The sequence below is a fragment of the Takifugu flavidus genome, chromosome 17, assembly GCF_003711565.1.
Source record: "Takifugu flavidus isolate HTHZ2018 chromosome 17, ASM371156v2, whole genome shotgun sequence".
Lineage (NCBI taxonomy): Eukaryota > Metazoa > Chordata > Actinopteri > Tetraodontiformes > Tetraodontidae > Takifugu > Takifugu flavidus.
The window spans coordinates 8,547,247-8,574,808 of NC_079536.1; the positions used below are offsets into that span (position 1 = coordinate 8,547,247).

Here is a 27,562-nt window from a genome sequence, read left to right on the forward strand (position 1 = left end):
ACTGCAGTCAAAAGCAACAATACATTTTCTATATTACCGGTTAGCTTCAAGGGACATGCTGAAACCAGCTGCATGCTTTCATTTAGATTTATATTTAAAAACTACATTTAGATGGGTTAGGGTTAATATATAATACCCCCAAACTGTTATCTTTAAACACCATTGTGTTTGCTGCAACAGTATTATGGGCTGGGGGGCTGAGATACATCTTTACTATGACCCTTTTAATTTGATTTGTTGGGGATTTAAAAGATCACCAGAATTTCTGACCTTTTTGAGTTTTTCTTTTTTAGTTTATTTCAATCAAATTCACTTTTTACTAAAGTTTTCATTTAAAAAAAAAAAAGGTTCTCAACATTAGCAAAATACTCAATATGAAACATTCTGGTCACAGAGTGGGGAGAAAAATAACATGAAGCGATCTGAGCAAGACAAATCAGACAGAAAATGACAGGCATTAAAACACAATCTCTAAGGAGAGGAAGGGTGAAAGGGATGAAATGACATCAGTTAAGCAGAGGCGGCGGAGAAGATCAGCTGTTCGATAGGGAGACAAAAGCAGTGGGGGGAGCAGCCCGTGTGGCCTCCTTCACCCCGGCACTCCCTTCATCCTGGGGATCTCTCTGACAGGCTGCGTGAATAGGGGTAATCAGGACGAGTGTCCGATCGCTGCGGGCATTCAGTGGTCTCAGTGGCCGGGGTCACTGTTGTGGGACAATTAGTGGCTTCTGGTCCGACGCCTCCAAGGGTCGAGCCTTTTTTCCTCCACGAGTACGCACATCTGGGCACAGCTAACCCACACACATTTGGGTATGGACGATCATTTGGGTATGATTGCAGCTCCTCTTTACCATACAGGGTCAGGATGTTGGGGTCAAGAGTCTGGGGTGTCTGTTAAAGGAAACTCTCCATTTTTCCCCTCATATAATGAAGCAAAAGTATGGAGTTGGATGTCCGACTCAGGTTTTCCCAGTGGTGCTGTGCTGTTTTACTTGAGGGAGGTAAACGCTTGGAAGAGTTTGGCCAGGTTAATGTCGGAGTAGCTGCTGGCTGCTAAAGCTTTGTCGGGCACCTCTTTCAGCCGGCGGTACACCTCTTTTTCTTTGTTACAGTTCTTCACGTGACCTGGAAGCGAAGGAAGAGAAAACAGGAGTTAGTAATGTTGCCAGGTTGGGAATGTATGGACTGCAGACAAGGATCATTTGGGATCTGAACACACTACACATAAAGCAAATGAGTGTTTATCCCTGATCAGACAACAAACAGAGGGAATATATAATCCACAAAACGGAGTGATGGTGGTGTACGGCCTCAACACTGTGCAGAATTGCTGTGATTGGTAACGGAAGCTACACCAACTGGATAATTTTGTTGTGACTGATTGAATCTCCCCACAGATTTCATTGAGATTGGCTGGATTTGCATTAACTGGCAGTGCTGAGAATCCCAGATGGGCCTGGCGGGTCTCACCTTCCTCTGCTGTGTGTGATTTCCTCCTGCAGCCTGTAACAGTAATTGAACCCAGTGCCCCCCCCCCAACGGAGCGCTAGCTGATCCAATGTTATCCTACCAGCAACGCTACAAGTTTGAGGGGTGTCTCGGAGAAACGAACCACAGGGTTGATGACGTGTGCGCAGAGATCACAAAATCAATGGCAAAGCCAGATGAGAGCATGGAGTCAATATCTCAGCCATTCTGTCCCCTCAGGTGGGCCATAATAAAGCCAGAGAGGAGGCTGAAAGCAACTATCCTGGGGCGGTACACAAAACTAGACCTTTACAACTTACACTGAGGTTCAAGTGTAGATTACGCTTTATGAAACCAAGTAATAACAAACTATCGAACAAAAGAGTGCATGGAGGAACGTGAGCGGTGGTAGTTGATGGAAACGAGAGAAAGTTTTCTTTATGTGACTGACTTACTTTCTAAACAGCTGATGAGACATTTAATTTGAGCCTATTTGATAAAAAAAAGCCACTTTTCTCCTGTGTAATGCTCATGTGGACTGACTAACAGACAGGGACTCAAATAACTAACAGTTTTTCCATTGATGCTACGTGCTGACGAACACTCTTGATGAATAATCACCGAATCACCTTTGATTGGTCTAATATTTACATGTCTGTGCATCTGTGCACACACAGGAGCGTTCCATATGGCTTGTTTGTTCTGTTCTCGCCACCTCTGCAGCTCCATCTCCGGTCTGCTTCTTCCTGCCTGTTGCATTAGTGGCTGCTGGATAAATAACAGCCTGCTAACCATGAACAAAGGTTAGACACACAAATCTACAGTGTGACACACACACATGTGTGCAGGCGATGCTAAAACTGGTGACGGTATTGGTTACCCTACTGCCGACGGCAACAATTACCAGCTAATCTGCACGTTAGCGAGCGCAGAGATGGAGAGAAAAAGAGATGGAGAGACAAACTAGTCCATTTATCCGGGGAATAGAAGACTGGTGATAATGCACGATCAGACGAAAGCAATCATGTCATCATTTCTGAAAGGTGGTAGAAAATAATCCCCCCCACCCTCCCTTCCCATCCCTCGCTCCTTTTCCCGTTTCCACCTCAATCACCGTGGGGCGAATAGATAAAGGAATGATTTGAGAGTCACAGAGAGGAAAAGAAAAGAGGGAGAGACCGTGCTGCACAGCGGGGAGTGCGGCTCAAATAAATTGCCTTCCCCTAAAGAGCGAGTGTGAGGCGGAAGGAAGCATTTCGGGGAAGGCCGCGGCGTGAAAGAAAACGGAGGGAAGGAAAGATGAGAGGAACGAGGCTGCAGCGCCACGTAGGCATCTAAAACCAAATGATTACGTTGGACGTGGCCCGCTCGCAGGAAGTGCATCAGGGGTTATCTTTGCTCTAACTAGGTGTTGTCACACAATTGCACATACTCTGGCAGTCCTGGGCACAAGTAAATCGAGGCTCTGCACGCTCTAACTAGGTGTAAATACAATAACAAGCCTGTAATTAAGTGAGCATGATGAAGTTAATGGAGATCGGCCATTCCGCCGGCCGCCTCCATGAATATTCTATTAGGCTGGTGGCGACGGGCAGCTGGAATAGCAGTTAATTTAATCACCACTCAGAGCAGAGGGAAACTTCTTTGTGTGAGTGTAATTGCACAGAATGAATAATTGATTTGACAATCGTACCCGTGGATTTCGCCACCCTGCATTGTATCGTTCGAGGGAGCGAGAGACAGCAACAGCGAGCGAGAGAGGAGGAAATGGGAGGGGGGGAGAAAAAGAAAATGGAGCGGCAGAGGATGAGGAGTGGGAGGGTAGAAGAGGAGCAAATGCAGAGGTCTGAGAGTGGCAGGGAGGCTGTCGGTAAATGGATCATTAGAAAAGCGCAGCTCAAGGACAATTTATATTTTATCAATGCGGTGGAATTTCATTATTGCTTGCACACGTAATCATATTGCCCACACTCGAGGCTGAGACCTGAAGGTGTGTGTGTGTGTGTGTGTGTGTGTGTGTGTGTGTGTGTGCGTGCGCGCGCGGTGAATGGAAGAGATGCTACTGAGAGGGACAAGAGAGATAAAAAGGGAGGATAAAGGAGATGAAGAAATGATTTGAAAGTCATTGATACGGGATGTTCCCGGCTGCAGAACGGAGCATGTTTTTCCCCTACGGAGGGTGTGTGGGTGTGGGTGTGTGATTTTGTACGTGTGTGTATACTTTATTAGTTCTCCTGCAGCGGATGAAATTACCTCCATGCTTTACTCAGTCGCAGCAATCAGGCAGGAAAAATGCAACGTAGATAAGCCGGGCACACAAACGCACATCAGTGCTGATGAAATTATTCCGCCTTAACTAAAAGCTCTGCTGTGTGAAGCTATTTTACTCTGCATTACTGTGTATGTTTGGCTGAATGAGCAACAAATATTGGCCATCATCTGAACAACAGGTACTGTTCAGAGAATTTTGCTTCCTCCTCATTGAATTACATCTAATTTGTAAATCAGTTTAGGTGTTCGTGGTCTGTAAATTAGCCTGTTAGCATTTTCAGGATGAAAGATATAAACTCGATGTTCACAGCTGGGAACCAACCAACTAACCTTCACAAAGGAACAAGGGAGGGTGAGGAAAGGGACGCGACTGTAATCTGACTCAACTACAAGTCTCCTGTTAGGAGCCAGAGTGGTGCCTTTTAGCTTGGTGGTCAGTTTGAACCACGGGGGGAAAAAAAACACCTTGAATTTACCTGAGGAGTGCTAGCAGAAAATATTAACTAGCTTTAAAATTGCCCTTATTTCCAAGTTCATTCATGTGTATAAAGAAGCAATTCTTCCAAAACAGGATAAAAGACAATGTGTTTCTGTGTACTTTTCCTAAACAGAAAGGAAAATAATTCCAGTCAATAGACCACTTTGGATTTCCTTAAACTAGCTCAACCAAATTGAAATGCTGCGCTTGTCATGGACTAGCTTTAGCTGAGCGTTAGCACATATTTACAACAGGATGTGTTGCTGCCTTGCAAGTCACAATTGTAAAACATTGTTTCCAACTCTTGCTCTAAAACAGAATTGTAGATGTCCAGTGATCACCCCACCTCTTCCATTCACTCCACCAGGAAAACAGTTGGAATGTATGCACATGCTTCTGCAGGGGCAATGCTCAAAGACAGTAGAGAAGGGTGTGAAGGGTTGTGTGTTTCTGCCCTGTAATCTAAGCAGGGTGGCCTCTGGCTGAGTAATGCAGTAATATGTGGTATTACTGCCCCAGGACAGAGTGATAACACCCTAAACTGATATTTTATAGCAGCAGGAGTGCCCCGACAAGTGTGGCAGATACACTATTGTATGTCTCATTAAGTGAAACCACATATATTCACAATAAACAATATTCACAGTTTGTGTGATGTTTAGAATTAAAGCTAATTCAGGTAAATCTGTGATTGGTGATGTTGGCCTCTATTACCAGTAATAAAATTATGGCATACTATGTAATCCCTTGAAGTAATAGAGAGCTAAAGTCATTTAGTCTGCTGTTTAAGAATAATTAGCTGCTGATCTAGAGTTTAACTGTCATGCAGAGACACAGGAATATTGTTTGTGGATAAAATCTGCCCAGAAATAGTGTTTTCACTTCCATCATGCTTGAAAATGATGCACACTGATGTTGATGGTACAGTACCTGTAACAATAACACAGTGTAATGAACCAAATCAGCACAAGTACAGCAGCTGGCTAGCATAAATGCTCCTGAAGGCATATGTGGTGAGCAAAATAGAGGCTACACACCACAATAAACTTCATTAATGAAGTAAATAATAAATAACACACAGCTTAAGAACAGAGAATGTATCAGAGAGTCATGTCTGTGGTGATATCTGGTGTATATCTGCCAACACTAGCTACGCTCAAACCTCCCAGTTGTGGGTCACATTTTGCAAAACATTACAATCTCATCACACCAAACGGTCAATTTAACATTTTCCTACTCCTGACGGTGGAATAATTTAATGCTCACTGGTTCTCACTGGCATTCACGCAGAGTGTTGAGCTGAGAGACACGAAACAATGTCTCACAAATATATATGGCTTCATTTTATCCCAGTTGTTAGAATTACTGGTCCAAACAAGGTTTTACTGTGCATTTGAAGGATGTGTGACATACGGCACCAAAAGAAGAACTTAGGCTGACACACACACTCTCTTTACATCCAACAGTATAATGTGGGTTATGTCCACCAATAGCACAGCACACAAACACCTGGCATACGTGTCACATCAAAGCCTCCATGCCGGTAGGGGGCAACATGTACTTTAGCTTTGACATTTGTCTACTTGTGATTGATTTGTTCTTGTAGTAAAGGCTCTCAAACGCGACTGTTCATAGGGCCAGTCAGGAATTGATTGGCGATGATTTCTTGCATCTGGCTGTATCCAGGAATAAGAGAAGGCAAAAATGGAGGCTATAATCATGTTAGTACTCCTTGCCTCTTACCCCCTCCTCTACACTGGCCCAATCCTTCTATTTCAGCTCCCTCCATTTTCTGAGTGGTCATCTGTTGATTACATGTTGTATTTACCTCTGCTATCTCACTCTCTGGCCGCCTCGCTCCAGCTCCGTCAGGCACACACGTGCTCTTAGCATTTTAGGCATACATACATATATAAATATTTAATCAAATAAATAAATCCCCCAGCCTAGCGGCCCCTTCTAATCAAGTGACATCAATCAGGAACTATGGGTAAAGAGGCCTTGTGTCTGACGCCTACCGAGCACACCCAGAGCCATGGAGTAGCGTCTATTTGAGTCCAAGGGGGGAAATATACGCTCCATGTCCCATTATAGGAGAAGGGCTATCCTTTCCTCAGCGCGCCCATTACTAGCCCTATCATTTCCCCAAATCTAAAACCTGTTTTCAATCAACACAACCAAACGAGTGCCTGTCTAAGAGAGGGAGGGGGGCAGAGGGAAGCGGTGGAGATAGACGGTGTGGTAGGGGTAAAGGGAACGCCATCGAGGGCTCTTTCCTTCTTTCTTCCAGTGATTGAAGCGTTTTGCATTCTGTATGTGTGTGTGATTGAATCCGTCTCCTAAATTAGGGCTGTCGACTCGAGGAGCTGAATGTTCTTAACCCCCACCCTCGCATCCAATGCCCATCCTCTGCACGCATGCCTGTGTGTGTGTGTGTGTGTAGCGTTAGGGAATATTGTAAGTATAGCCTTCGTAAAAGCTTAGCCATTGATTGCTAATTCTATGGTATATGTGAATTTTGGAGGAAACCCAGTTAGAGCATCAAAATTGTTGTAGTAACTTGATTTCTGACTGATAAAATGATTTTGCAGAATAATAAACTGTACATTTCAATGGGGAGAAGTGACTGTTGTGACAGTAACATTGAGACAATAATTCCAGGTCAGAAAATTTCAGAGACATATCTGCACAGGAATGATCAGGATGAAGATTGTAGCGTAATGACGAAGAACGTGTTTGTGTGTGTGTGTGTGTGTGGTGTGTGTGTGTGTGTGTGAGTCTTACTCTTCTCATCAGCCTGGATTTTGGAAAATGCAGCCTCCCAGTCGAAGATGAAGCGATAGAAGCAGAGCTGGTTGTACAGAGCTTTCTCAGAATACTGCAAAAGCAAAGTGAAATAAGGATCAACAACAAATAAACGCAGAGCAAAAGTGACGGTGCTGCGGCATTGTGGCTGAAATCAGCTGCATTTTCTTCTAACCCTGACGAGGCCGTCTTTTTCAGCACTTAAACATAATATGTGGATTATTGAGCTGTGCGGCCCATTTTGTGACCTTTTGCGAGTCCTCAGAATTGATGCCACTTCAAATCCGCCACATCAGATTGGCGCATCCCTATGAGGAGTGTCAAATGCCTGTTTGCAAAACGGTTGCAAATGACAACAAGCAGTTTTGTGAGTGACGCTCAGTATCAGGTCACCCTTTAAAGGCTGTTAACGGCTAAAATGAGGCTGATCATTTTCCTTCACTTCTCGGCCTTTGTCCACCTCCCATTGTTGCCGTGCAGCTAATTTGTAATGACAGCTGAGCGCTACACCTCCATCCTTTTATAGCAAATGAGTGAAAGCAAGTGTTTGAAAGAAAAAATTATTCCAGTGCATTGGTGACTAACTCTTTTCTGTGTAAAAATTCCAAGAAATGTGTCATTTATTTTTGAGCTAATGTTCCCAATCTTTAGTTGGGAGTCGCTGAATCGCTGACGTCGTGGGTCACCAGCAGATAACCCACATCAGCGTACATTAATATTGGGCTACAAGGTTCTGCTTCTATATTTCAAAATATTTTCAGACAAGTTGAGGCTAATTCAGCCATCTATGAGAATAATCCTTAAAAACGATTAAATTAAATAAAAGCAATTACCGGTAAATTAAATTAAAGCAAAGTTCTGAAGACAGTTTTCAAAACAGGATGTAATAATGCAGCAGTGCAGTGAGTTGGAGATGCTTAAAATTTTGCAAACCACCTGTAAAGAGTCTTATATAAATCCGTTATGACCAGACTACACTCTTTTTCAAGGCTGCCGGAAGGTGGCGCTAAATTTGCAGCAGCGCCCCCTGTTGGCAGGAGATGACTTTTTTTATGTTAAAGTTGATTTACAGCAGAGGTGTCAAACTCAAATACCCAGTGGGCCAAAATTCAAAACTGGGACAAAGTCTATATATAATATATATATATAAAATATAATTACATTGCAGACCAAATTTGGCCCACGGGCCAGAATTTGACACCTTTTGATCTACAGCGTAGCGCTAACAAAAAAAGCATCCTAAATAAGTCTCACACGCTGTGTCCGAAACCACACACTCGTTGATTGAGTGAACTACGTAGTGCACTGAATTTAAAATGATTGATCGGACACTATGGCGCACGTAAAATGACATGTTCATAATAATTGGTGTCACATAATAATTACGAACCGGTCGCCGGTAAAAGTTGCCAGGTCCATTTAATTATTTTAACCCATCTGAAACACACCCCAATACATTCAGCGGTTGTTTTTTGGAAATGCAATATTTTACGCTAGAAATAACTTTTCAAGCCAAGACGTGATGGCACATTCTCAAGTCATATTCCGCTGTAGTGAAAGCATTTAATAAAGCAATTTTTCATCAAGAAATGGATCCAGAGCTACTTTTCATCTTTGACGGTTGATTGACTTTTTTTTTTTTTTTTTTTTTTTTACACATTTATGTTGTAATATTTTAAGCTGATCATATTGGACCCCTACTGAAAACAATTGTAAACTACACATTGATTTCTTATTTCCCAAAAAATTCCTATATCAAACCGCACAGTGGAAATTACGTAAAAAAAAAAGTATCCCATCAGCCTTTATGTTATCACGTGATACCGTAAAAGCCAGTGGGATACATTTCCGAGTTAGAGAGCATCGGTTGTACACTACTTTTTGCAGTGCATTGTGGGATACATTGAGTGCACTACATAGGGTACAGCGATACTCACTAAGAATTCGGACACCATTTCAAAATGGTGTGCACACTATCGAGTGCACTATTAGGGTATAGGGGGTGGTTTCGGACACAGCGGCAGTGTGTTGACAACTGATGCATTGCTATCATTCAATCAGTGAGTAAAAAGGGCATAGCAGCAATGATAACGAACAATTCTCAATGGGGGATTTAACGGCTAACATATCGCAACCACCAAGTTTCTGTACACATGATGGTTCCAATGGTTTCTTCTCTCCATCTCTTTGTCTCAAAATAACCACAACCTACACAGTGATCCAAGTCTTCAGCTAATAAAGCAGTTGTCGGTTCAGTATTACATAAATGGCTGTGACTATAGCACAATGAGAATGGACGGATTAAATTACCGGGGGGGGTCGAGACTCTGACTCTGCAAATGTGCTCAATTGACTGTATTTCTGTGAAAACATCTCCCGTCGTAGGTGACGCAGCACAGCAACACAACAAATCTTCTCGCTTTGTTAATCTGTACTGCAATTAACCAGATGAGAGACGGAGAAAGAGAGAGAGGAAAGATGGCGAGGACAAACAAGACGGCAGAGGTGGGAGGGAAAGAAGGGGAGAAAAGTATACTCAGAGAGAGAAGTTAAGATGGAGAGAATCTGACAGCAATGAAGAACAAGAGAGAGAAACGAGGGGATCGGGCCTGAAATACCCTCCCTCATAATAGTTTGTTGTGATAAGCCATTGTGAGAGAGGCATGTGAACAGCCGAGGCTGTCAATTTGATTAGCCATTATACTGCATGTTTAATTGCAGTTATTGGCTCATCATTTCCCCGCCATGCTGGAGAGGGCACGCTAAGCCCCGACCCCACACTGCCATCAGGTGTGCACTGAGTGCTTTATTATTACCACCAGGAAGAATCCCCTGACAATTCCTGTGCCTTGGTACTTCTCTGTGTATGTGTCTGTGTGTGTGTACGTGCTTATTATACCTGCCAATCCACAATGTGCGTAATTGTAATTTCAGTTTTCACTGCTGTGGGATAATCAAGTGGCAAGAGTATCTAATGCAACTATATGCAAAGTGAGTGTGTGTTTGTGTGTGTGTTCAATAGCATTCTATGGCTGCCCACATGGCATGCACAGCTGCTGACCGTTGATGCACTGCACAGTCAACAACCAAAGTGTGCACATCCCCATAATGGAATCTCAGTTATGGTTGCCAATGTTGAAAAAGCTCGGAGAGCACAGAAATGCTACGTGGCATCGTCTCGGCTTGAAAATTAAACACACAGTGTGCGTGCTCTCTCATACACACGCACGCACATGCACACTCACGGTATATTCAAACAATGTAATGTTGATTGAGGGCGGGCTGGTGGCTGCTTAGCGAGTGACTGACAGGTGTCAAAAAGGCGTGATAACAATGTTACAGGGTTGTTATTGAATTTAGGGGCCCTCAACCCCACCTTTCTTTCTCTCTCTTGTACACACACACACACCACACACACACACACCTCGACATTCAGCGTGGTGCTTTGTTCCTTCACTGACACCATTTCAATTTTCTCCACAAATCTGTAGCATTTTCAGCCTGACTGACTAAGGAGCAAACCAGCTGTGAAATTGCCTCTCTCTCGGGAGCACAAGAACCCCCCTGCAACCCCCTCCTTGTACCCCTTGCTCCTTTGCCTCTCTTATCCCTGGAACGACACACACACACAAACCCTGGTGCATATATCCACAACGCGGTTAAGCCAAAAGTGGCAGGACACAATTAAGAATAAAGGATAATCCCCAAAAAACATGTTCAATCCCAAAGATTGATCCTAATCTGACAGCAGAAAACACTCAAGGTTTACAGGAAAAGAAGCACTTAGGACTTCCTTTGGGTGTTTTGAACCACCGCCTATTTTTTTGGACAAGAACCCACAACCAGCGACAGAAGATTCCAACCTCCAAAGAACTTTCCATCATTCAAGCTCACCAGTGAAGCAGTAAATTAAAAGATAGTTCCTCTGAAGGATGGTGCAAAAACAAAAAGAAACACCTGTGAGAGGGCAGAAAACAACAACCGTTCAAGGCCTTGGCATGGACGCAGCTTAGCAGTAAACAGAAGAGCGACAGAGACAACAGGAGGCCTTGGAAAGACTTTTCTGTGCATTGTTCAAACCGCCGCTACGATATTTGAGGCCTCGCATGGCCGCAGCTGCAGAAGGAGACAGGAGGAGAGAGGAAGAGGATGGAGAGAAACAAACATACATTTTCCCTCAGCTGTGAGGCCACAAGGCTTTAAAGCTCTTGAGCTTTTTAAATGCAATGAGCGTTATTGCCGGTTGTGGTAGTCATGCCGATCAGCTTCACAAGACACTATAATGAGTCAATATATGTAAATCTTTACTAGGCAAACACGACGGGAAACAAAGGCATTTAACTGGTGCTCTCGCTTGCAAGCCTCCAGCGATTCAGCACCGGTAATTTCTCCCCATTGAAAGGCATAATTGCCTGCTATTTGAAGATATTCATGCTCAATTTTTGAAATTAATTTCAATTGGAGGGAAATGTAGAAATGTCAGCTCCAGTGAAAGGGATTTGATTTCAATTATCCTCGCTCAAAGGACTGTGATTTCCAAATACACTTAAGCAAAATTATGACAAGAATTTTTGTTCAGGAAAATTCAGTGTTTAAAGAGCGATTAGGCGATAATGGGGCAGCTTTGAGCCGGCAGTGAATGCAGCCGTCTCCCTCTGAAAGGCACTCAATTATCTCTGATTGCTCCCGCTATAATGTATCAAATAGAGATACCTGCTATTGCCGTAATTTGTGTGAAAATTAACATGCTGCAATTTCCACTAGAGGGAAAAAGGGAGCTCTAATGGGCGCCTAAGCGTACATCAATAAAATGAGGGGAGAAAAAGAGAGATGGAGAGAGGGGGGTGATGAGGAGAGAAAGAGCAAGCTGGGAGAGAGAGAATAAGTGGAAGAGCTAAGGAGGGGAAGAAAGTGAAAAGGATGGATGAAAACAGATGAATAAAAGACAGGGGAAAGAAGAAAAATCGAGACGGGACACATTTGTGAGGGGGAAATAAATGGCCCATTTGTGTTAAGCACTGATGGAAAGATGAAAAGTGAGGCAGTAATTGAGGGAGAGAAAGAAATTTAATTTACTGAAAATATTACAAATTGCACCTGTGCATAACTCCTCAAAATTACCAACCAATCAAGGCAGAGTGCCTATTACTCTCCCATTACATGGAGATCAGATCACACTCTGAATGTGTGTCCAGGGAGGGGAGGAGGACGAATCACGGAGAGATAAACAGATGAGGGGGGGAAAACCGCAGTAAACGTGCCATTATGCAACGAGGAAAAGACGGAGTCAATATAGAAATGTCAGAAATGTGGGTCTCCACTAATATTAGTTTTTCAATCAGGGAAGCTGCCAGCACACCAGGAACTCCAGCAAGATGCACGCAACAAGAGGCAACATATGCCTCGTCCCCCACCAGTGAAGGCAGAAGGAGGATCCAAACATTTATTAGGAATATTAATATGTAAGCTACTTGGTTATTAAAATCAATGTGCTGGTTTGATTTTTTTTTTAAAAAGAAAAGAATGCAAGCTTTGTAGAAATCCAGCTAAGGCAACGTCATGGGAATAAAATAGCAGGAGAAGGGAAGGAGAAGATTTAATAGGGTTTAAATATCTCCCCAAGTGGCACTTCAGCAACTTTGATGCAGCTCTTTTTAAGTCATAGAAAATTATGAACAATTCAATTTTATATGTATAATATATGTAATGTCTAAATAAGAAAAAAACATTTGTATAAGCCTAGATATCACTTCTACAACTACAAGGTTGTGCTTTTTGCTTAAAGCAGCTGAGCAATCAGGAAATGAGACAGCAGACAGACACTGTAAACACCATCTTTAACTATTTCTGCAGCAGATACCCTTCTTTATGGCACAACAACCCCCAGACTATGGAAAACAGCAATACTTACCAAACATATATGACAGTATCAATCATCAACTGTCCCTGTTATTTGACGCCCGACAGACACAATGGACTTTGAATCATCAATTTGTGGACAATTTCAGTCTTCTCTGACTTAGCTGCTAACTGCTGCTTTTTATATCCCCAGCTGAGGGCTGTGCACATACCGAACCATCAACATGTCACACACTTGTCTCATCCTGTCGGCCTGATGCCGTTACACCAACATCAATACAATAGGGGCTTCAGGTATTATCCTTTTGACCTTGCTTTTTCTCAAATGTACAGTCACTTTCAGTATTTCTCTGTAAATTAAAGGAGTAAAATGACAGAATGTAGAGATCGGACACTGGTCATGGGATGTGTAAAATAAAAAGACTGCAGGTTTTTAGGGCAGAGAATGGGGCGCACATGTTTTATTCAGTACTGCGGTTTAAAGTGCCACGGCCCTCAGACACAGCAATGGTTGCTTAAGTGGCTACAGTGACAGCAAAAATTGGCCTTCTGGTTTACAACCTGTCGCCACAGAGTCAGCCCCAGCAAAGCAGCCGGCGGGGTAGGCAAGAGCGAAGCGCCCCAGATACAAAAAGAATAAAAAATCTGACAAGAGAGTTAAAGCTAGAGTTGAGACAGGACTGGTGAGAGAGGGGCAGATAAAAAGGACAAAAAAAGAGCCTGATTGAACTGTCATGGGCAAATTGAAAGGCTGCTGAAAGAGTGTTTCTAAATCCAGTAGTCAAACTAACAGCACTGGGAAAGATGCTTTTAATGGTTTAACTACCAGCTCTGGACTGGCTGATGAAGACATGAAGGCAGATGTGGGTGTTTGTGTCTCTCTCTCTCTCACAGGTACATACATACGCATACATACACACACACACACACACACACACACACACACACACACACACGACAGAGAGACACAAACACACACATCTGCCTATACATATGTGTATATACGTATTTTCTGGACTATATGTCGCTCTGGAGTTTAAGTCGCACTAGCCAAAAAATGCATAATAAAGAAGAAAAATAGATATATAAGTCGCACTGGACAATAAGTCGCATTTTGGGGGAAAATTTATTGGATAAAATCCGAGACCAAGAACATACATTTCATCTTGAAAGGCAATTAGCAATCCATTAGCATGGATTAGCAATAGCGTTACAGTATGCTAACGTAACAAATTCAGGTACATGACCCACAACGAACTGAGTACGTGTCTGCTTTGTTAACGTAACATATTAATAGTTATTCAGATAACTATAGCATAAAGAACATCCAAGCAAGTTTACCAAACAATCAAGTCTAACTCCATAGACGAAGCACCGCTTCTTCTTCTGCGTCACTAAAGGAACTCGTTCCTCAGTACACACGCCTAGAACACCCTCTTGTGGTTGTCAGTGTGAAAATAACGACCATGTGAAATTCTGTAATGTATTTATATAAGTCGCTCCGGAGTACAAGTCGCACCCCCTGACAAACTATGAAAAAAAGTGCGACCTATAGTCCGGAAAATACGGTGTATACACACACACACAACACACACACACACACACACACACACACACACACCTATATATATGAAACATGACAGTAAAGATTACCAATGGACAGCAAATATAAGGAAAGATTTAGGCTCTATAGCACTAACAGCTGGACAAAAATATATAAGCTTTGTGCTTTGAGCCTGACCTTTTGCAAAACAAGATGAGTGTTTTTTCATTTATTCCTGTGTGAGTGTGTGTGTGACCTCAGGTCTGAGGGTGGCTCTGGAGCAGGCGGGGCAGATGGGTCCCTGGCGAGAGAAGGCAATGGGCAAACGTCTGGTCCTGTTCTGGCAGGCCTGGTCCTCACACACCAACCAGCCCTGTGACAGCAGAACAATCAGATGCATCACTATAACAAACTTTACAGCTAAATGAAGAATGCGATTTATATTTAGATCATATATGCGACAAAACTTATCATGACACCGAAGGCTACATCAGACACACATTCACAGCAGTGGTCCAGCTAAACTTTTTGTGAAATCCCTAATTTATTTGAGACTCTGGCAACAGTTTTGTTGAAGATTGATGCTCCCCTTTAGCTGCTTCCACACAACAAAAGTGACAAGAAAACTCAACATAAAGGGAAAAACGTGAGGGGGTGGAAAATTAAAACTGCAACAAGAGCTTGCAAGTCACCACCAGCTGCTGTGCGTCAGCGCCCTGCTCTTTGCGGGCAGAGCGATGGACAGCCAAAACAGCAGCAGTTAGGACCCCCTGGGGTGAGACAGTGACCCTGGGCAGGTGCTTTGGACTAACCCTCTCAATTTACCCACGTCTTCCCGATGCCTCTACCCCGGTCATTACTACAGAGGGTTTAACGGAGAGGGGCTTAATGCCCAACTAATGACAGAGCTTTAGTCCCACATCATCAGAACCTCTCCCACTTTCTTCCATCCATCCATCCATCCATCCATCCCACTGCTTTTTCCCCACCTCCCCCCTCCAAACCACTGCACCTATTTCTCCATCATAGACCACACACAAAGACAGGCAGGTGCTGCTCCTCTGATTGATTTTTATTCTTGGGCTTTGTCATCTGTTGATCAGTTCTGAGCAGCTGCGGTGGCCATAAAAGAAATGTTAAAGATTTTTTCTCCCTTGAGGTGTTGAGAGAGAACCCAAACAAACTTGAATTTAAATCTGCGGAACTTCGTCAAATCAAAAAGATAAGCTTACTAAAGTTGGTGAAGCCTGTTCCAGAGGAAGCCAGGCTTAAAAAGTGAAATAGACTTTTAAAATCGCAAATTTTATAAAAGCTATCTCTCTCTTTCCCACAAAAATCCCTTCTTAATTAAAACCAAACACACACATGCACATGGCCAAGTCCCAAATCAATTAGAGCAATCCAAGAGTTCACAGATTTACCCACAATCCCCAGCGTCAACACTAATTATCCAAACACCTGATTTTCTTGGGCAAGGGACAGTGCATCATGGGAATATCAGTGTGTGTGTCACTGTGTGGCTACCTGATTACTGTCATTTTATGTATTTATACTGGTTCCGATGGGTCTTGCTCATAAAAACAGCCACTTTTGAAGGAAAATGTTCAAATAAACTACAACAGATCCTGTGCGGGCAAAAAAAAACAAAACAAAAAAAACCCACAGCATTGAAGGAAAAAAATATATAATTGAGGCATTTCGGGGAAGTGAGGGTGGGGGTGTACAATCGAAGAATAAAGGACCATAATTGCATAATTATAGCAGTGGATACCTGACATGCTGAATGCAGATGTCAAAAGAGTTCCACGTAATTAACGCAACACAGACAAGGCAGCGCCATGACAGGGCTCACCACGGAGCGGACCCTCTAGTGATGTCTGATATAGTTTGATATTCAAAGCGATTGTAAATTCCCTTTATGGAGCCCACGACGGTAATGAAACACTCTCTTCCATTGCAGAGCGAGACCATAAAGGCAAGAATGCAGTGGTGTTCTGCACTGTCGATGGGATTCAAGAGAGTGGGGTATACTTTTGTGAAATTTTTTGATTTGATGTGATGATTAAAAAAAAAAAAACACATAGTGAAATTTTACAAATCTGTTACAAATGCTGTATTTAAATCACTGATGGAATGCCTAACTGGTGCTCAAGGATTCACCTTTGATTGATTTAAATAGCTTTTATAGTTGAAGATCTTGTCTCTTGATGCACTCAGAGCACTTAAAAACAGAGGGAAACAACTGGCATCCAGTTTACATCAACTGTCAAAGTTGCTCAAACAGAGCAGCCAATGTTCATTTCTGCCAAATGTCTATTAATTTCAGCTCTGTTGTTTACAGCACCAAATTTAATAAGCGTTCACCAACGTGACTCCTGAACTGGAAGAATCCACCTGACCAGAATGAGCTTTTGTTCTCCGGCATTTGATACTTCTGCTCTTAAGTGAACCAGAGAAAAAAATTCAGTTTTACTTCACCGACTCCCCCGTCTCTCTCTTTCACACTCGCACAAAATAGAGCTCGAAAGGTCCCACTTTGTACCTCCTCCGCTTTATCAAAGCGTCTCTATTCAACAATTTGACCTTTTGTTCAAAACAGGATTATCACCTCCTCTGGTCTTCATTCACTTTCTCTCTCCCTTCTCCTTTCTTCTCTTGCCCCTCAGCCCGTTTCCAGGGGCGACCCACATGACGAGGGTAATTGCAATAATTTGTTAAATGCCATGGCAACGGTGGTTGGGGTGGTGACAAGTATTGGGTCGTTCAGGAAACGAGCAAATCTCACATTTTGCCAAAAGGGGCAGGATGAGAGGATGACAACAGCGTGTGAGTGTGTGAAATAAAGTGAGGAGTGAACGAGTGTTTGCCCATTCTCAGGGTGCTGGTTTATTGATAATAGTGGGGGGAGCAGGAGGTAATTTCACTAATGATTAATGTTTCTGTGGTCCTTGCTTGGGACGCCAACACATGCAAGGCTTCTACGCACGCACACACGCACACAGCTTTCACTTTAGCCGGCCAGACAAATAACTCTATTTGAACTCTCCCTCAGCCTGAAAGGAATCCTTAATTACACAATATTACCCATCTTCAGTGCCCTGCCGTGTGTGCTGTGTCCACTGCTGTTCAGACTCCAGTGGTTCGTGTTCATGTGTGTGTGTGTCTGTTGCTGTGTGAGGTGTAAGTATTCAGTGGTAGCAGCTGTTTCACACATCATGACAAAGAGCTTGAGGGGGCTTACTCCCCACTTATTCACCAAACTAATTGATTTCTGTTCAGCACTGTGGGAGAGTAACCCCCCCCCCCCCCCCCCCCTTTGCATGTGCACACATGCAAAGGTGCATTCCACTTACTCAAGGTGTTACACACTAAAGTGAGAGAACTCTTCAAAGACAACACAGGCATCCAGTTTACATCATATCAGACTTTGAGGACAGTGACAACTTGGCCTAAACCTGATTCCACTCATCCTAAAAGGAATCCAGTGATGTGTTTTGGGTCTCTGGGTATCAGCTTGCAAACAATGTGGCAACATAAATGAACAACACTCCACAAGCAGAATGTGCAAGCAGCCTTCAGCAGGTAGCTTCTATATTAAAATAACTGAATTAGTAGCATTTGTATTAATGGGCTTTCATTTTCTGTGTTAAATTAGGCTGAAACATTTGTAATTAATCAATTAATAATACAAAACATAGACAAATGACAAACTCGCATGTTTTATCATTTTGTGCCCCCTTAATTTAATGGCACCTAACTAAATAATTATTGAAACCAACAGCTCATCTTGATGAATTAACTAATAATGACAGTGAAATGAAGGATTCATCTGCATTTTAGAGCATTTCCTCAGAAGCTAATTTACATTTGGGCTATATTTAGGCAAATTTTGAGATGGCACTCATCATTTAGCTTAAATTAACATGAAAAAATCAAGATGATGGTGATAAAATTGCCTGCTCCAGACAGCAACACACTTGCTGAACACTGCAAACCCAAAAACCGCAGTTTTTGTTTAAGTAATTCTGGATCTTCACAAGTAAGGCAACCAAGATTGAAAGTTAGAAAAAACGGTGGGTATGAACTATCCAACACAAAGTCCACCATTAGGTTCTAAAGGAAGTCCATTTAGTGGTCTGCAAGTCCAAAAACACAGTATTTTTCTGAGCATGTTGGTTTAAGTGAATGTGAGTTGGTGGTTTATTAGCACATTTCTAAAAACTTGGCACACAAATACTCACAGCGTAGTATTTTTTGATGTGTCGACGGATGTCGAGCAGCAGTTTGTTGCAGATGTTGACAGAGTAGTCAATGGGCCGACTCTCACAGGGGATGTGGCAGCATCGCATCAAGCTGGGCTCCAGGTTTAATCCCTGAAAGAGGGATTGCATGGGAATATAAACACAATAAGGCCACCAGATTTCACCATTGTTAATAAATATATGCACATAGAAATGCACCATAGGTGCATGGGACGCAGCACTAGAACCACTTCAATAACAGCAATTTAGCTAGTGTGCAGCTTCACAAATAATTTCTTGCAAGCTCTAAAGTAGTACCGGTAAATGGTTTACACAACCCCCAGGACCAGTAAATTTTAAGAGGTCAAGTTGACCGCAGCACCTCTGAATGGTCAATCTGACAGCATGGTGTAAAGTTAACGCAGGAGGAAAAAAGAGACCACACCAATCTTTAACAATTACTGGAAATACAATGGCTTTAAAAGCACAACATTTAACTGGCATGCTGACAATGGGGAAAATGGCTGCTTCAATGTACAGTTATAAAGATCACGTGTATCTACATATTCTGTAGCTGCAAATATTTCTGCCAGTTTCAGTTCAGGTGAATTATATTGAGCAGTGTCCTACTCTCGTTAATGCCCCTTATGTCATTCCCTAAACACACACCGCAACTTGCCTCTCTCGTGATTGTGAGATGGTACGATTGGAGGGTGACTGAATAAATGATTAGAAAAACACGTAGCACTAAGCAGGTTTTGTTACAACATGAAACTTCAGCTCTATCTCCTGAGTCCCTCTCCATCAAACATGTTCCCTCCTTTGTCTGTCCTTCAGCATCCATCCCTGCCTCCTCCTACCACGGCTGGCTCCGTGTCAACCATGGAGTCAAGGCCCGATCTGTCCTCCCCTCTCACTGAGTTTTTAGACCATGTTGACCATCCCAATCAACTCCCTGTCTTATCAGGTTTCCTGCGACCAGGCATTCCGGTCTCTGAAAAAATGTGGGAAAATTAACACCAGCAATCAGATGTGTTCTGCTTACATAAGCAAGGCAAAAAAAAGAAAGCTTTCTAATTTATTGCCAGTTATGTGCACCGGTGGAGGACAGAAGGTCATCAGTTTTATGAGCTTCTTTCAGACAGGAAAAAGCTGTGCGCCCTGCTCCTCATTAGAAGCTGATAACAAGCAAACATATGCAGAACCTTGGCCTTACAAATGGGAGGAGGGAGCGTGTGTGTGTGCGCACCAAGCTGCATTAGATATGTGTTATTAAAGCATCACCAAAAGATAAAAGCTGTATTTTTACATTTGGTGTGTCTGGTCCTCATTTTCATCAACGAACCCAGACTAAATAAGTGAACAAAGTGGCTGAGTAACCACTCTGTACGTGCCTTCTCATATTGCCCCACCCAAATCTGTGGATACGTGGGACACATCCACACAGACCAAAACTCTTTTCACTGGTCTGCTCCATAGCTACATATGTCCTATTAAACATTACTGCAGCTATTTGAGACACTAAATGTTTGTTTTATCAAACGTCTCGTCCTGTCGAGAAAAATGTCCTGAAAGATCAGCTGTACATCGCTGACAAATAACCGTTGAGATTATTACGGTTAAACTTCCACTCACGGTTCCTTCAAAAACACTGTCACAGATGTTGTCTGTGCCGCACTGTGGGCAGGTGAAGGTGAAATTCTCGCAGTCCTTGTAACGTTCCTCGTCGGTCAGCTGGAGAGAAACTCCCAGCAGGTGATTCTCGTCCTCCCTCTGGTACTGCTGCTGAGCCCGGAACTGACTGGGATCCAGACCTGGTACAGAAGCAAACTCCTATCACTTTTCATTTTGTATGAATTAGAGTGTGCACACGGATGCAATAAATATTTCAATCCACACTGGTTAAATTTATGGTCATTAACTGACAAAAGATCTATTTTGCACTTTTATTAGGCTGGTGTAAATTTGGGCATGACTGCATTTCTATACTTGTGTGCCTCAGCTGTCAAGAGGCTGTGAAACTGGAATCATGACTAATGCTGTCACATTCCTAAAGAGGGATTAAGTAGTACCAATTGAAATAAGCAGTCTCAGAAATACCTCAAGGCCAGTTTCCTTTTCAAAGTTAAGTGCACCCATAAACTGTAACTCAATAAGAAATATGCTGGCGTCACAACTAATTAGAAAAGCTTGCCCTTTTTAAATTTTATTTACACATTTCACCATAAAATGTGATCGATTTATAGCTAATTTCTATCATTTGTCAGTTTTCTGAAATCCAGCCAATCATTACCCAGCCATGTAGCTATGAGCACTCCATCGATGCCCTCGATGGGGTCACAGATTCGGGACACCACAGGGTGGACCTGCTGGGCAAGGTAGTACTGAGTGTCCAGACTGAGACCCTCCTGTTTCTGGAGCTGCTCTTGTGTGTAAGCTCGCTGACTGGCTGCCAGCGTGGAGCCGTCCTGAATGAAAACACACAGTAAACAGTAGATCAGATGACACCGGGCTGGGCTACAATAGCAAGAATTAGGTGTTAAACCACAACTAAACTGGATACTGAAAAGACGATGTCTGTTTCTGTCACACACACCTTACAAATGATGTAAGAGACCGTATCTCCAGCTTTGACGCGGCGACCACCCTGAGAGTTGATCCACAGTGCCACGTGGACATGAGGGAGGCTTTTCTTGTCTGGATAGTCCTGAGGATCTTTAGCCAGAGCCTACAGCCACAACAAAACAATAATGAGCAGGCAGGTAAAAAAAAACAAAAAAAAACTCTCTCCAGAGCCACATCCTCACCTTGTGTATCTCATACTGGTTTAGTGGTATGTCTCCAGCTGCTACCTTCTCCCCCATTTCCACCAGATGTTTCTGGATATTCTCCACAATCACGTCACGGCTCTGATCCGACAGTATCTGACCAATCACATAGCTGCAACGATAGCGGACAGTGACGCAAACTCTTCCCCAATACATGTTCTGGAGACGAAGCTACGTTTGACGTACTTGCCACATTCTTTGGCCAGGTCGCACCAATCTCTGCGCACGATGTCCAAACCTTTGAGCTCCTGTTTCAAGGTGTAGCGTCCATCGCCATGGTTTTCCACAACCAAAGCTGCGTACTTCTTCTTCTTCAGCAGAAGAAGTGACTTAAACACGCCGTCAATGTCGATCTCCAGGAGCTTGTAGAGCTTGTTTACTTCAGCCTTCACCTGAAAAGAGCACATATGCATCAAGCCAAAATCTCTGCTTTTATTTAAATTTTATTCACTTTTAATGTCAGAAACAACCTTTACTTCATACCTTATTGCCAAGTTTGAAGACCTCTTCCAAAGATTTGCTGTTGGTGTTTATCATAATGGAGTCTGTATCGCCATAGATGACATCCAGATTCATCTGAATCATGCAAGAGCAGACATGCAGGATGATGTAGACAGACAGGAACATATATACAGATATAGACAGATAGATATATTTTTCCTCCTATGTAAGCTGAGATCATTACATTTACTGACCTTTTGAACCATCTCTTTAGTGTGCATCAAAATCTGGAAGAGCAAGCAGAGACCAAAGCATGAAGAGCAAATGCCTCGCAGCACACAAACATTTTCTTCAGCAATGCTTGCTCATTAATAACCATGTTTTCATGTGCTTTCCTTTGTGTGTGTGTGTGTGCATGCGCACGTGTGCGTTTATTAACTGTGCCGTGGTCACTTGAACAGAGCAGGTGACTAACTTTTAAATGGGGGATAATTGGCAAAGAGGGCAATTATGAGAGCATGCTGTGACAAACATCTTTTCAACCCACACACAGCCTAACAGGGCAACCCACACACACACGCATACACACACCATCACCCATGGAGTGAGTGATGGACAAATTAGGGAATTCTATTAGTCCAGGTTGGTTGACGTTTGTGTAGGAACAGGGGAAAAGTGAATCAGAGAAAGTCGGGAGAGGGATCCCAACAGGGGGGGTTACGAGGTGCATAATCTGAAGGGGCTCAGGGGAGACAAGACACAGTTTGACCCATCACCAGCAATCTGCTCCTCAATCAACCCCAGCTGCATATACAGGCAGGCAGACACAGACACACACACAAACACAGGCGCGCGTGCACACACACACACACACACACACACACACACACACACAGGCGTGCGCACACACAGACACACAAAGAAACACAGGCGTGCGCACACACAGACACACACACAGAGCGCTGTGTGTGGGGACAAGGACGAGGCTATTTCAGAGTGCGAGGAAGGGGTGTGATCGGTGGTGGTGAGGTGGGAAGTTCCATTCTGTGAAACCAGAGTGGGATTTAAGCATGCTTTATGGGCTGCTGCATACCGCTGTACTGCAGGCCGAGTTCACAGAACAGCTTCTCCATTAAAAACTGAAGTCAAGGTCAAGGTCTCGGCGGGCAGAGGACTGCGCTGGAAGACGCTGATTAACGCCAGAAATATTGTTTGCTTCGCTATCAAGTGTCAGAAAAGATCAAGTCTGTCACAACTGGAAGCCTAATGAATTAATAGGGATAAAGGAAATCTCAAATATTGGATCCATCAGTATGGATTTAAAGTTTAAAACTAATGGAAGGCTTATAATTCAGTGTGTTATGAGAAAGATTCTGGAAGAAGAGACACCAAAGGCACCTTTCAAACAACGCAGCTGTTAACATTTCTGTCATTCTCTCTGGCACAGCTGGAGCTTTAGCAACATGTTCAGATGGCAATGCATCCCTTTTTCAGGACAGTCTTAATTTTAGCTTTTTATATCTAAAAATCAAATTTTGGCTGAAAAGTTTTTTTTCTTTCCATATTACATTCTGAAAAGTAATGTGCATACACACACGCACAGATAAAATACTGTGTTGACAATGTTCCTGGGATGATTAATCTAGCTGTGGCCTCTCTAAATAACAAAAGAGAAGAAGAGGTGAGAGACAGGAGCAGAGCGTGGAAGGACCGGGAAACAGACAGAAGGCAAAGGCAGAGAAGTGTTGAATAGAGGGATGTGGGGCAGAGACACAGATGGAGGGGAGGTGAGAACATGTTGATGTTATTGATGTGTGGACTCATTTAGCCTGATTTTCCATATGCTGTCACTTCTGTAAAGATGGACGGCTTCATGGAACAAATCAAGTTTGGCTGTAGTGAGTGAGTAAGTGTGTGTGTGTGTGTGTGTGTGCACACACGCGCGCTTCTGCACACAAAGCGACACTCACATATTCTATAAATGAATGCAATCAGATCCCAGTGAGGGTAAATGGAATGTCTTCACTTGAGCAACGGCATTAACCCCAACAGTTCATGCTGCTCACACTGATGCCCGCCAATAAAAAACCTGCAGTAATTATGTTATTTCTTTAAGATGTTCAATATGTGAAAGGATGAATGAGTGAAAGGATGAATATTTTCATGGCGTGAGCCCGCCTCCTCTGCGCAGGGTTACTCCCTTTCACCCAGGAGTCTGCCAACGCTGCTCACAGATGAAGCTTGAGCCACATAATGTCAGAACAGTTAAGCCAGAGAAAGAGGAATCAATTGATACGTTTCACAAGCTACAAAGTTCTAATCTGATAAAACCTTGCCCCTACATCCTAAACCCATTTTAACGTGGGGCTTTTCAAACTGCACCTGTGCGTCTGCACACGCGCTATGGCCATTAGCTGCGTGTTATTGCACCCTGTCATAATAATTGATGAGTGCTGCAGCCTTGTTGTGATGGCCGCCTTTCCCCAGCTGTTGCTGAGCTATTTGTTGGCCTTATCTGTTATGGATTTATGTTCTTGTTATCATGTCCTACTCATGTGTTCCCCGTTTCGCTCTCCACGTGTCGGCCTCCTCTTTCTGTTTCCTTTTGTCAGGCTGTCATTTTTGAATAAATGTTCCAGGTTCTTTCTAGTGACTGGTTAAAAAGTGCTGTGGAGGGCCTTGACATAACATCGGCAATGTTTTAGAATATAGAGTTAAGAGAATATCCTGCTCATATCAAAGACAAAAATATTGTATATCCATAACCATATAAGCAGGAACTTATTAGTGGAACCTTTATCCACCTTCACAGATTATGTGTTTTTGATAAAGACATCACTCATAAACTTCATGCAGGTGACAAACAAAAACACACCATTGCTTTCACCATCTCAGAAATAACCTCTGTGTAATAACGATGAATGAAATAAGACATATTTCCTGAATGTGCAGCTCTGAATAGCTTTACCCAGAGCCTCACTGTAATTCAGCTCATTGTTACACTGTCCAGAACAGTCTTGATGTACTGGTCTAACCTCAAAGCTCTCACGGAGCCATTTCCACCAGGACCTGACAACTGCACTAAGGAAAAATGGCTTCTGAGCACCAAACACGGAGAAACAGAAAAAGAAAAATCGATTTGCATTCAGCAGGTGGCCAGAAACATGACTGCAAATGAATCCTGATGTCGCTCTCTAACTGCTGGATAAGAAAAAGAGCGTCCATTTACCAACGAGCCTGCTACAACAATTTGTTTAATTATGGTATGCTACAATTGGGAATTTTTAGCCCTGTGAGTAACATTATAGCTTAAGTATCAACAAATCCTTTCATGACTTTGGAGTCAATATGACATTCATTATTTTCTCCAATTGAATCTCCATTATTAGGGTCGATAAACATGGTCTCCCTGTCTAAATCTGGATCTATCAAAGGAATCCAACTGTAAATGTAGCTAGTATCTCCTGTATGTTTGTTAGTTTGTAGCTGGCAGAGCCTGACACAGCCTGGTTAAAGGAGATGATATAATACACTTTATTTTCCCCTTGGGGAAGATCTGTCTTGGACTCAGTGCAGCCCGCATGGATGCTTCAGCTCCAGGGGACAAACAGCATATGGACAAAATGGCACCAGCTGTACCAGTCACAACACTCTCCAACATGCCAAGAGCATGGCTATCACTTTAAAATAAACCATTACGTGACATAATTGCAGCATATTTAACACATAATGGTTTTATACATATGTGAGATCTTTCTTGGTGTCTTTGTACAAAAGCCCTAAATTTAGTTTTAAATTATCCAAAAATCAATAATTATAGTTTACAGTTGTTTTTATCTAGACAGACATAAATATAAATAGTGAATTTGTTTCTGAAGCTCATTTGCTATTAGATTAATTGACACATGCTACGTAGAGCTAAACTGCTAATTACTGTACTAACTAATGAAGTGTAATGTATCCTTTCTCTAAATGTGCAGACAATATTAGTTGGCAACAAAAGTTACCTAGATGTTTTATCAAGTACACTTGCGCCATCTTACACAATTTTCCTATCTCCATTGGCAACGCTGTGTTACAACTCTGGAGTTGTGGTGAATATGACCATAGCTATGATGAAGTGGAACAGAGCAGATCTCACAAGTTGGGAAGTTTTTGCAGATGTTATATGGTCAATTTTCAAAATAAAAGCCTGGAGTTTGTAGCTATAATAAACACTGAAATCTAGGAAGCAGGCTGCACATATGAGCGACCTACATGCTAAGCCAGCTAACCCATGTCCTAATCATCTTCTTATTTACAGTTCTCTCAGAAGTCCTTCCACAGGCACCATGTGTCAGATCCATCAGTAATAAATTATAATCCCTGCCATTAGACCATTCTCACATGGCCTCATTAGTAGGTGTTACTAAAGTTGCAGCAAAGACACTGAAACCCATCTCCTGTCAGCTCTCACAGACAAGCTAATATAGCCAAAATAGCAGCACCGTTCCCATGTGACTATTTGTTAAGTCCACTCATATCAGGAGTAAAGCCAGGTCTTTAAAGGGACTCCAGGTCCATGGAAACATGCAGCCCTCATTTCCCCTGACATGAGAATGCATACAAGAGTGGGCTGACACACACGCCAGCGCTGCCTGGCTTACATATTCATACGTCTAATTCAGGGAAATGGGAAAACGACTCCTGAGATTCGGATTCAGAAGGGGTGATTAAGACGCAGAATGGGAGAAATGAGGGCACAACTCACGCACTTGTGCAACAATACTGGGGGTTAAGATATTCCTGTGTCTAATTCGCAGAAATGATTTGTGGTTCTTGAGACATATGGAATGATACAGAACCTGAACGAGGGACACTGGGGCAACAATATTTACTTAGACTTCATTACAAGTCCACATACTCTTGTACACATATGCACGTAGAGGCTTAACCTAAACCAAACTTTGACCCCTCCACACCCTCAGATCTGTTACCCAAACCCGCTTCAATCCCTCACTCTGCATACCATCCAATAATGTCAACTACAAGCTCCTGTCAGGCTGTTTTTAAACACAAGGACAGAGACTCAATTACAGCCGAAAGGCTCTGGGGAGTCATCCTCTGCCCCCTCGCACCCCTGCTCCCACCCGGCAGACACACACCTGCTAAATGCTGTCATATTCGCTGGCAAATGGGTCAGAAGGTCAAACCAATCTGTGCTCTACCACCTCTACTGTTAATATTTCTCAATTGTTAAGTAGCGAGCATAACCCCCCCCCTCACACATACACACACCTATGTTAAGGTGGAAAAATTAGGACCCCTACAGTGCTGTTGGAAAAATGGAGCAACCTTATTTCCACTAAAATTCAGTAAAGAGAAAGGAAGTACATTCCAAGAAAAGCCACTTTTGTGGTTCCCTTGACTGGTAATAAATGCTACTGGCTGCGACTGGGACCATTAACACCAGCAGCAACAACAAAAAAAAAACCCACCACTGTTGCTGTCGGAATACTTTCTTCTGTGATTCTCACCATTTGTCTGAGTATGGACAATAAAAGTCTTCCTGGCGTGACAAATGCATTCATAAGTCCATTCTAACTGCACACGTGTAAGCTATCTGGTGGTTCATATATCTGTTTCTCTA

At 42.9% G+C, this 27,562-nt stretch overlaps 1 protein-coding gene across 4 annotated transcripts in view; it reads right to left on the minus strand.

Annotated features, from left to right (window-relative positions):
* Nucleotides 1-271: 271 nt before the first annotated feature.
* The window catches only part of pola1 (polymerase (DNA directed), alpha 1), a 36,283-nt gene continuing 8,992 nt past the window's right edge, over nt 272-27,562 (minus strand). For 3 of the 4 annotated variants that reach the window (XM_057013482.1, XM_057013481.1, XM_057013480.1), the window contains exons 27-37: nt 22,188-22,220; nt 21,976-22,068; nt 21,679-21,884; nt 21,472-21,604; nt 21,261-21,392; nt 20,958-21,132; nt 20,300-20,478; nt 18,665-18,796; nt 14,680-14,796; nt 7,001-7,094; nt 272-1,125 (exon numbers count right to left, since the gene is read on the minus strand). In XM_057013482.1, the coding sequence (XP_056869462.1) occupies nt 989-1,125; nt 7,001-7,094; nt 14,680-14,796; nt 18,665-18,796; nt 20,300-20,478; nt 20,958-21,132; nt 21,261-21,392; nt 21,472-21,604; nt 21,679-21,884; nt 21,976-22,068; nt 22,188-22,220 (1,431 nt within the window). In that variant the 3' untranslated portion in view covers nt 272-988. The remainder of the gene's footprint in view (nt 1,126-7,000; nt 7,095-14,679; nt 14,797-18,664; nt 18,797-20,299; nt 20,479-20,957; nt 21,133-21,260; nt 21,393-21,471; nt 21,605-21,678; nt 21,885-21,975; nt 22,069-22,187; nt 22,221-27,562) is intronic. The other variant, XM_057013483.1, reaches the window with a different exon arrangement.